This window comes from Channa argus, chromosome 14 (assembly GCF_033026475.1).
Source record: "Channa argus isolate prfri chromosome 14, Channa argus male v1.0, whole genome shotgun sequence".
In the NCBI taxonomy this organism is placed as follows: Eukaryota; Metazoa; Chordata; class Actinopteri; order Anabantiformes; family Channidae; genus Channa; species Channa argus.
The window spans coordinates 9947104-9957944 of record NC_090210.1 but is presented as its reverse complement, the minus strand read 5'-3'; the positions used below and the strand labels follow the sequence as shown (position 1 = coordinate 9957944).

The following is a 10841-nucleotide window of genomic DNA, read 5'->3' as shown; positions in this document are numbered from 1 at the left end:
ATGCCTAAAAGTAATCAAACAGCAACCTTGCTCTGTTTACACATCAACACATGCATTTATTGTCTTTCTTTGTATTCTGTGCCCGTGAAGAGAGAAAAAACACACAGGAGTACGTTTCCATGGACCCTGGACTGTCCCACTTCTGTACAACAAAAGCAGGCCTGTTGGGAGGCAGGGCGGACCAGCTCCTGATTAGAAAACTGCATGCAGTGGAAACAGCTGGCCTGGGCTGGGAGGAGGAAAGTTCTCTTATCTAAATGCAACCCAGTCGGTCAAGCAGAGTGGAAAAGCTGACAGAGAAACAGGAAGCATGGCCAGGACACAACATTATTTTGATTTGAAAAATACTCCTTGTTGGATTGCAACACAGGTGTACAAGACACAAGAAGAGTAAAGTTGTACAATTATTTGTCATTGTTACATGAGAAGCTGCTCTGCTACACTGAAAGACAGGACAGAGGATGAAAGAATAAAAGATGAGGACCTGTTTTCCTCCATTACTGCTTTGGTATTAGACCCAAACGCTATTAAAACATTCCAGTGCTGGATTTCTACTCCAGGGTGTCAAATACTTCCAAATGGGTGTTGCACGACTGTTGTGAGAACAACATGTCATCTCAAGAGGGGTGACCTCAGGCAGCTAAGGTTCTCCCAGGCTGTCTGTGGCTGTTAACTTATTTATAGTTGGCTTGAGGAGAACATATTGAATAATACAATGGGGGAGGCCAGACAGAATGGATGGCAGCTGTACACAAGCTTCAGTCATTAGTGCAGCTTCATAGTTACATATAAAGGCTATGTGAGTTTTTAATGCATAATACAATGAACGCATATTATGCACTGGAGAGTTTCTTTAAATGTCTGCAACTTGTGCAAGCAAAGATGATGTTTAAAGCAGGGAATTTAATATCCTGAATGACTTATAGTTTAGGTAAAAATGTATAATGATGATGTGTTTGCCCAAATAACAACAACAATGGACTTCTTTTTAATGCATCAAAGCATCACATTTTATTACAGTTCTGATGGTACAAATACAGCCAGATAGACACAAATAGAGCTGATAGGTTGATTAAGATAAAACAGAACTTCAGGAAAAAAAATCTTGCAAACCAAAGATGCTTAGAATACAGAGCAATGTGCTAGTACTGTGTAGTATTGTTTATTCATATTTGTATAATTGTATAATCTGCACAGAGAATTAATTTTTACATGATATTAAATCTCAGCATTTTTTATTGTGTGAAACTGTATTAGTCTTTTGTTGTATTATGTAAAAGTTGTGCTTTGCATTTGTACAAACTCAGCGACTACTGATAGAAATAGGCCTTTTGGCTAATTCTGACATATTTTTACATATTTAATTAAAATACATCATGCCTGTCAAATAAATAAATATAATATAGTCTAAACCACAGACTTTCTAAATTTATATGGTAATGGGGATCTGCCAATGACAAGATGATGCAAAAAGTACAGTGCAAAACGGGTTATAACTATTAAACATTATAAGCATTAATGAAAACTTAAGATATATGTTACAATTTGACAAAATATAAAAAAAAGGCTGATAGGTGTATCTAAATTACCATGTAGCAAATTAGAAATAAATATAGAGTATCAATAAAAACAAACTTAGATTTCACTGAGTCATTAAACAATCAAATGGAATTTGCATTTTGAGCACTTCTATGTCAATAAGAGATGAATGGTGTATGTAATTACATTCAGTTTAATGTCCAGTCCTGCTATAATTAAATATCAATTGATTGGACTTTATGCAGTACAACCCTGCACAAAACTTTTTCACATACAGTGTCTTTCTTGTTTCACTCAGTTTTATCCTGTACACCTCTTCTTAGCATTTGCCCAATAAACTTAATTAAAATTAAAATAAAATGCATTGTGGTTAACAAAAGAAATCAAAAAGACCATTCACGGTATTCGCTGTCAGAAGCCACCCTTTCAAATATTTCATTTATGTAAACACTAATGATGGCATAAACATGTTAGTAAAAGAACACTGCAGATATGTGGTAATCAAGGCATTTGAAGAAGCCCTCACTTTAAGATGGGTAACTAATAATTGAGCGGGTAACTAAATATTCAAAAACACTACGTAATCCCAGAGTACATTGCTCCACTGTCTGCATTACCTAATCCCATAAACCATCGCGCGGGGGGAGGCGGGGATACAGCTAGTTGTCAGAGCAACCTGCATGTAATTAGACATACCCCGCCCACCAAGTCGTGTCCAACCAATCATAGGCCGTAGAAATGACATCATTGTTATTTTCTGTAGAGCTGCAGCTTAGAGGTGGATAAAGTTCGTCTCCACGTTGGAAGTGATAGAAAGTATTATCCCTATTCAGGCAGTGTTTGTAGTTTATGTAACGGAGAACACATCAAACAGGACACTTGAGGTGTGAAAACATTGATGTTCGGCGGCGGGACAGCGACGTGTTTTGTTGATAATCGCGCGGTTCATTAGACAAAAGTTTTTCTCGGGACACAAAGTTGTCAAGTGAGTTAAACTTCAACAATAGACGGACTGTGTCACAAGGCGGATGATAGAGGGAGTCGCTGGATATATGTAAACTGTCGATTTTTGACTTTTTCCAAAGGAGAAAAGACCTCCTTCAAAGGGATATAAACTTTATGTCCAGAAAAATGGAAGCGACTTTCTACGACGAAGCCGTGAATGCCTCCAATTCTCAGCATGAAGGGACGACCGTATGTGGGTTCAACCCCAAAACCCTCAAACAGACCATGACGCTGAACCTAAACGACCCGAAAATTTTCAAACCCCAGCTGGGCGCCAAGGCCATGGACATCTTGACGTCCCCCGATGTCGGGTTACTGAAGTTGGCTTCGCCTGAACTTGAGAGACTCATCATCCAGTCCTGCAGCGGGCTGACGACTCCCACCCCGACCCAGTTCATCTGTCCCAAGAACATCACGGACGAACAGGAGGGCTTTGCTGAAGGCTTTGTGAGGGCACTGGCTGAGCTCCACTATCAGCAGCAGATACCGCCCGTCCATTCTGACGCACAGACCAGCGCGACCAACAGCATGGCCACCGGCACTGCTGCGTCCGAGAACGGCGGGCTTCCCTACAGCTGCACGGTGCGCACCGAGCCTCAGGAATACACAAACTTGGGCACTTTCAGCCTGGCGGTGGGCTCTGCGTCTGCACCTGCCAGTGAGAGGCACCCACCTACAAGTTACCCCGGCCCACCTCAGCCGTCCCACAACCACATGGACCACCAGCTAGCGGCAGCGCAGCACCAGAGGCTCCATGCGCTAAAAGAGGAGCCGCAAACAGTACCCGAGATGTCCGGCGACACCCCGCCACTTTCCCCTATCGACATGGAAAATCAAGAGCGCATTAAAGCGGAGAGGAAGCGCATGAGGAACAGGGTGGCCGCGTCCAAATGCCGGAAAAGGAAGCTGGAGAGGATCTCCCGGCTCGAGGAAAGGGTCAAAAACCTAAAGAGCCAAAACACGGAGCTGGTTTCCTCTGCCAACGTCCTCCGGGACGAGCTGGCTCTGCTCAAGCAAAAGGTCATGGACCACGTTAATAGTGGGTGCCAGCTCATTTTGACGCAGCAGCTTCAAGCTTTCTAATACTGCCGACGGAAGAGAGAACCAAGGGACATTTCTTGGGGACCAAATGCGGCATAACGTCGCCCGTTCACGTTTGCAGGGGACTCCCTCCATCTAGTTAGTTTCCCACCACATTATGCGCTTAAGCTGATGGTGAATGACAAGATACTTTTGCGATGTATCATGAAGCCCCCAAACTTATTGCACAGACGGAACATTTTCCCTCAAATTCCCTTCCCTGATTTGTTACACACGATTTCTGGCAGATTTATTATTTTTAAGTTTCCATCCAAAACTACAAAATCATAATTATAGCCACGGTAGCATGGAAAGAGGCTATATCTTGCCATAAGCGAACTGTCAGCTGATTATGGCGCACACAGTCTTCCATCCTGACAGGACTGTCAGAGCTTTGGGGGGATCAGATTGCAAATGGACAGAAACACAATGTGAACCAGACTTGTTCTGCAAATCTCCACTGTCAGGTAAATAGCCTTGAGCAAAGCACTGATCCCACCAGCGTCTACATGTACAGAGTAACACTAACAAAACATGTTTTACACTTTTACGCAAGGTCTGCGTAGCGTTTACTGACAAAACCTGCCTTACTTTCTTAACCTTTATGTTCATACGACTTTGTGATGAAGGTGTAACTAATGTTAGACCTAAAATAACACTTTTTAATAGTATTTGTACGCTATATTTTGAGCACTTGGACTATAAATATAACAAAATAAAATGTTGAACACGCTACATGTGTGAGCACTTTTGTGTGTTCTAAATAATAAATAGGCAACAAGGAGGTTTATAAAGTCACGATAAGTCAAGAAAAAGAATATAGTCTTCACATTAAGTGTCTGTCGTTAAAGGACGTAGGGCAGACGGGATATTGAGTCACCAGCGTAGTGAGGTGCTCGTAATGGTTAGTTCATCTACTCGACCTCCCATTGGACAGCGAGGTGTCGGAAGTGAGCCGCAGGCAGCCAAATATGGCAAGAGGTCCTGGGTGCGCATTGGGGGGTGGGTTGAATCACAGTCTTCCCACTACAGTTGGTGACTACTCTTAGAAAACTACTAAGCAGATGCAGATCTGTACATCTGTGTGTCCTGAGGTACAGAGGAATTGATTTCAAATGAGTGATACTTTATAGAAAATGTTTATTTTCTCAAATACTATCTAATATAAATTACAAACACATCTTATGTAGAAAAAGATACAAATTTATACAGACTTTAACCTGAACTAGACGCTGCACACATACAAGGCAAACAGATATTCAAGTTCAATGAGACACTAAAAATTCAGCTTAATCTGTACATACATTGTGGACCACCATCACTGAGGGATGTCAGCAAACAGTTTTAGGAATACAATGGACACATTTTCAACTTCTGTTAATTGGTGGCATAAGAGGGAGCTGCACCAGGTGGATTTTGAAGACTCCACACCGTAAAACCACACACTTATTGCTGGATTAGAACACTGCCACTGTTGACATCTCTGTTACACCTGTTGAGGCGAGATCTTTCATCTATCTCATTCTTATGGTTGCACTGAATCATTGCCCTCACATACCTTTCATTGCAGTGGTGACCCTAGATTTAACTTGACACGAGGTTAAATCAGCCATAAAGCAAAAACACCCATGTGTAATGGTTTTGAATTCTTTAGGATAATGTATTCTCCATGTAATTCTTTGTGGGAAATGTCACTGTGTTTGGTTCCTGATGATAAATCCAACATGCCCACGTGGCTCTGTGTCGTCAATGGTTCTCAGCTGACGAGCACGCCCTCTTTCGCAGCAAGGCGTTGCCGGTGTATGTGGTCCTGTTCAAGTTCTTCATGGCTGGGGTGCCAGAGCCGTGACAGGATGCGCTCCATGTTGAGGGCATACATAGTGTGGGACGGCATCACCCCATGGTGAACCTACATAATAAAACACAATAAAAACAAATAAACCTATACACAGTTCTGTTAATGACTTTTAGGATCATGATCATATTACTTTTTCTTTTTTTTTACCTGTAAAGCCTCTAAGATATCAAACATACTGATTGGTGGAAGGGGTGCAGGGAGACTGTCAGCAGAACAAGCCAAAAGGTGAACGGCTTGTTGTTCAGCCTCATCAGGTGACATCTGAGGGGGTGGGCCAGCAGGGAGAGAAGCACTTGGAGGGGGACTAAACAAAAGAAAAAGTAATTATTAGTTTGTTTGTTTTTTAAACTACTAAATTCAGTTATTTGGCATCTTCCCATCTAACCATTAGGTCATAAGGCTGTTACAGGAAAGAACTACTTAATGTAAGGACAGAAACTTATCTTTACAAAGTAATAATTAGCAAAAAAGCATTTCTCTCTGCAAAAAAGTGTTTTGTTACATAAAACCTGTTACCAACAGTTAGTAAGAGCTAACAGTTACCATTCAGTAACACTGTGGTAGGCAGCAAGGCTGTTTTTCAGATAAGGCTGTGGCGTGACATCACTGCCAAAGGCATAGGGGAAATGTCCATCCCTTAACCGATACGCCTTCCTCCGGGTGATTGTAGCAGTCAGGACATCTTTCAAGTGGTGCTAAAAAAAACAAAAAACACACAGGTGTCACTGTACTGTACAAGCATTGCACAATATGCGTCTCCCTTTGTTTACATTTTTGAATTGGCCAAGTTAATGTGAAGTTAATTGGGAAGATTAATTTTGCTTGAATTTCTGTTGATGTTAGTGGCATTTTTATACAAAATTTACCTTTTTAGAAAAACTATTTAATTACATTTGTAAGCTGTAAACATTTAAATTTAATAAAGGTAATTAAATTTTATCTGATGCATTAGATTTTGAAAAATTATCCTATAATAAAAAAAAAGAATTTAAAGTTAGTTTAGGTAGTATTTTTAGACATTTTTTTTTTAAATATTATGAGGATAACTGATCATTTTCCAAAATAATTGTACTGTCCCCAATTACCTTACAGCTAAAACCAACTATGACTCTTCCTCGCTCACATTTGGTCAGTTGTCAGCCAAAAAAGAAGCCATATGCGATGCAGAAACACTGCCATGTTCTTTGGGTCAAAACTCATTTAAAATGGTCTAATGCAAATTGGAAAACATTTCTGTGGCCAAAAGAGGGGAGGGAACATCCAGCTTGTTTTCAGCAGAGAGTTCAAAAGCCTGCATCTCTGGTGGTATGGGGTGCATTAGTGCCTATGGCGTGGGCAGCTTACAAATATGGAAAGGCTCCATCAATGCTGAAAAGTACTTAGAGGTTTTAGAGCAACACATGCTCCCATCCAGACATCTGTGTCAGGGAAGACCTTGCACCTTTCAGCAAGACAATGCTAAAACGCATTCTGCATCCATCACAACAGCATGGCTTCACAGGAGAAGAGTCCGGATGCTGAACTGCCCTGCGTGCACTCCAGACCTTTTACCAATAGAAAACATCATGCATGGTGCATCATAAAACACGAAATCCAGTAAACAAAAGCCCAGGACTGTTTAGCCGCTGTAATCCTGCACAAGACAAGAATGGGACAACACTCCTCTCCTAAACTCCAGCAACTGGTCTCTTCACTTCCCAGATGTTTACAGACAGTTGTTAAAAGAAGAAGGGATGCTACACAAGGTAAACATCACCCTCTTCCAACTTTTTTGAGATGTGTTGTTGCCATCAAATTCAAAATGAGGTAATAGTTTCCATGAATTGTTAACATTCTCAGATTTAACATCTGATATTTATTATCCCGGTGGGCAGTTTCCACAAACCTCAACAGCATAGATCATGGTGTTGACAGCATCTTCTGTGATATTATCCAGACCGAGCTCAAAGGCTGTCACCATCATACGGGCCTCCAGCTGGCCCCGTGTGGGCAAAAGCAGAGTATGGGTGCTGAGACGGAGCTCCTCATCCTCACCTCCCACTTCCCGTGGGCTGAACGGTTGAGCGCTACTCAGAGGGTTCTGGGGCTGGAAACGATGCTGGAGAAACAAAAAAACATGTAAATGATACAAACCGCAGCCACGTTGGTTGAACCAACCACTGACTGGTTAAATGCCAAGTTAGTATATTAGTTAATTTAAAACTTACATCAAATTTCTGTCTAGAAGAACATTTCTTCTTCCCTTTAGGTTTGCCCTGCTTTGACGCAGAGCCACCTTGCCATTGTAATGGCCCTGCACCCTCTTGTTGACAAAGAGATAATGAAAAAAAAAACAACACCACACACATTACTGCAAGTTTGACTTAAACATAGCTTTAACAGTGTGCAGTATCAGTACAATTCTGTTGCTTCAAACATCCTCCTACCTGGTGTGGAAACAATTATCTGGCAGCGTGTGAGAATGGCCAAGAGGAAATCATTGTGAACATGAACTGCAGAGGAAAGGGAGGAAATACACTATAAGCAACAATTTTACACACAGCATCACTAGATTTGTCTTCTTCCCCTACTTACCATTCTCCTGAGCCAACAGACGACGTGCCTCAATATCAAACTCCTCCTTACTGATCTTCTGTTTGAACCACAGTTTCAGATTTGCCCAGTAACTGATTAAGAGGGAAATAGAACAAATCAATATAGAACAAACATTACTACTCCAAAAGTTGAGGTGCACCTGCAACGCATTTTTTTCATAAATAAACCTATTGTGATTTAGACAGTTTAACGTTGGATATTTAGACATTTGGCAAAGTTCATCCTCAATAAAGCTGAAGGGAGAAAACTAATCTCCACCAGATTCGTTGTGCATTACTGACAAAAAATGTTTCTAATCACGCACAAGTGTGTGCTTTACCCCACCATCGGTGTTTGAAGCGCAGTTATTTAAATAGCTTTAAATAAAAATAAGTAAAAAATAAGGCCATTAATACCTAATAAGTGTATGTCTATTCCAAAACCAAATCATCTGTATGTTAGTAGACAAACACTTGTGCGTGATCAGAAACGTTTTGTCAATAATGCACAACAAATTTCGTGGAGATTAGTTTTCTCCTTTCAAATTTATTGAGGATGGTCTATGCCAAATTTCTGAATATCCAAGGTTAAACTGTACACAACACGGTAAGAAATGTTATGTTATGCCTACATCACTTAGCACTTCATTATCTCTTCAAGGAGACGTTTATAAACTACCTAATGGCTAATAGTCAACTTTCCTATTCTTCCTCTTACTACTTTATTATTATCTGTAATATCTTTATTCGTTTTGCGTTCTCTCAAAATATATCTTTTATTTAAATATATTTAAAAGCTAATTTAAGCTGACACGTTTAAGTTATTCATTCCAAATCGCATAGCTAACGAGTAGAAGATAGTTCACGTTTGTTTGAAATACCATCACTGCGAATACACATAACTTAATGAATACTGCATAACTGAAATAATAGGTCGTTGATTAATTTTACTGCTGTTGAAGTTAATTGCTGCGAATATGAACAAGTGGTAGCAAACTGCTAAATGCTAACACTTGGTTAATGGATAAAATACGTTTTATTTCCACAAAAAACTAAATAAATGCAGATTAAAATCAGGTCAAGAAAAGGAAATACATACAAACGTAAATGCACTTACTGTTTGACGTTATCACCAATTGCATCTGTTAAATTTTTCTTTGCAATCTCCAGTTCGCTAGCATGAGCAGCCATCGCGTTCATGGACGCCTACAATGACGTCATCATATGGCGAAAACTCTTTTGTTTTTTCCTTTTGAAATCTCTAAACTTTATTGGAGAAACATGTCATGGTTGCGATGAAACGTTCAATTGAGTATAAATTAAAATTAACCAGTTGTCTTTATCTTCACTAATAATTATTTGTTTATTATTTATTATATGTTAAAATTCTTAAGTGAAGGGACTGTGGGAAATACACAAAATTATAATTATCAAATTATCAAAAATAGTTATCTATCTAAATATTAAAATTTCGATCATATATATATTTGATCAAATATATTTTCTTAAATAAGAGAGTTTTTAAATAGGTATACATGTGTTGGATAGCACTGTCACCATGGTCTTAGCTGTTATTATCTATACCAGACAACATTCTTTAAAATCATTTTGTTATCTGTATCCTTTTATCTCTATGTATTTAGCTTCCACATTTCTGAACCTATTCTTGGAACCTATTCTTTTTACTTTGAATATTTTTACAATGTTTGTGTCAAACTGCGCATTTACCCATTATTTATTTATTGACATTAGTACATTATATAGGGCTATCTTGATTAGCAATAAAGTAACTTTTTCTTCCCTTTTTCCCAGATCAAAACACACAAATAAAAAACACAAATAAAACACTATGTGCATAGCCGCTCATAGCAAACCTATCTCCCCCAAAGTGCAAGCAGAATGAAAACTGTTGTGTGTGGTTTTAGTAGGATAAATCTACTGCACCACTAGATGGCATCGTGGTATATTTAAATTCTGTAAAGTCCGATCAACTTACCATCACGATCCAAAGTGCTGAGGAAAATGAGGAATCAGACCAGTGCATTTGCAGTTAGATATGTTTTATCAGCATATCAACACACAATGCTTAGGAGCATTTTAATCCAAAAATGTTACCCAGTTGCACGTTTCACTTCATGCCAGCATGCCTTTTGTAAGCCATGCAGCATGTTTTCAAGCAATGATTTCCTGCTTTGTAGCTGTTTATTTGAAAACATGACATGATCTAATACAGCAACACAGGCTCATTGGAGCCTAGGCTGATGTGATTAAAGCATGGCTGCAGGGTCAATGTGTTTGCCAATGTGACAGAAGAAAGTTAGAAAATGTATGTTTCATGGACATTAGTGTTGCAGCTTTTTGAAACACAACGGGAGTAGTTGTTGATTTCTTTCAACCTTTCAACCTTTTATCCGACTTTTTATTGCCCAGTAAATGTAATCAAAAAAAAAAAAAAAAGGTTTTTATAGCTTTATAAATACCACTTTAAATGATCCCAGAAACTTCCTTTCATCAAAAAGGCATATGCCAGAATCAATTTGACTAAAATGTCAAGTTTGGTAGTATTTGTAGTAAGCACAGTTTTAAAAAAAATCTAGTTTTCACAAGTCATCTGCTGCCATTCCCCGTGGAAGTGTAATAGATCAGACACCATATGTTTAATACGTAGTGGTGAGATTAACAACTTAATTAAGAATTTACGGGATTTTTTAAAATTTCTATTAAGATTTGCAGCTGCTTTTTTGTTTTGTTATTGTTGTTTCTAATGCAAATTATTATTTTTCATT

At 39.2% G+C, this 10841-nt stretch overlaps 2 protein-coding genes across 2 annotated transcripts; one reads left to right on the top strand and one right to left on the bottom strand.

Moving 5' to 3' along the window:
- The first annotated feature begins 2311 nt into the window (after positions 1 to 2311).
- On the top strand, positions 2312 to 4357 carry LOC137140753 (transcription factor Jun-like). The gene has a single exon (XM_067529345.1). The coding sequence runs from the start codon at positions 2659 to 2661 to the stop codon at positions 3625 to 3627; it is 969 nt and encodes a 322-aa protein (XP_067385446.1). The 5' UTR covers positions 2312 to 2658; the 3' UTR covers positions 3628 to 4357.
- Positions 4358 to 4747: 390 nt separating this feature from the next.
- Positions 4748 to 9311, bottom strand: tada1 (transcriptional adaptor 1). Its single transcript, XM_067529344.1, has 8 exons — positions 9173 to 9311; positions 8057 to 8148; positions 7909 to 7974; positions 7690 to 7784; positions 7368 to 7580; positions 6026 to 6177; positions 5630 to 5786; positions 4748 to 5533 (listed from the first exon to the last, which is right to left on the bottom strand). The coding sequence occupies exons 1-8, from the start codon at positions 9253 to 9255 to the stop codon at positions 5381 to 5383; spliced, it is 1011 nt and encodes a 336-aa protein (XP_067385445.1). The 5' UTR covers positions 9256 to 9311; the 3' UTR covers positions 4748 to 5380.
- Positions 9312 to 10841: the final 1530 nt, after the last annotated feature.

What these genes read in the sequence shown, in the direction of transcription:
- LOC137140753 (XM_067529345.1), top strand. Translation starts at nt 2,659, where the DNA reads ATGTCCAGAAAAATGGAAGCGACTTTCTACGACGAAGCCGTGAATGCC.
- tada1 (XM_067529344.1), bottom strand. Translation starts at nt 9,255, where the DNA reads ATGAACGCGATGGCTGCTCATGCTAGCGAACTGGAGATTGCAAAGAAA. An exon ending in TCTGTTGGCTCAGGAGAATG is followed by an intron (nt 7,975 to 8,056) that starts GTAAGTAGGGGA and finishes TTTCCTCTGCAG; the next exon opens with TTCATGTTCACAATGATTTC. An exon ending in CCATGATCTATGCTGTTGAG is followed by an intron (nt 6,178 to 7,367) that starts GTTTGTGGAAAC and finishes TGTTTTTTTTAG; the next exon opens with CACCACTTGAAAGATGTCCT.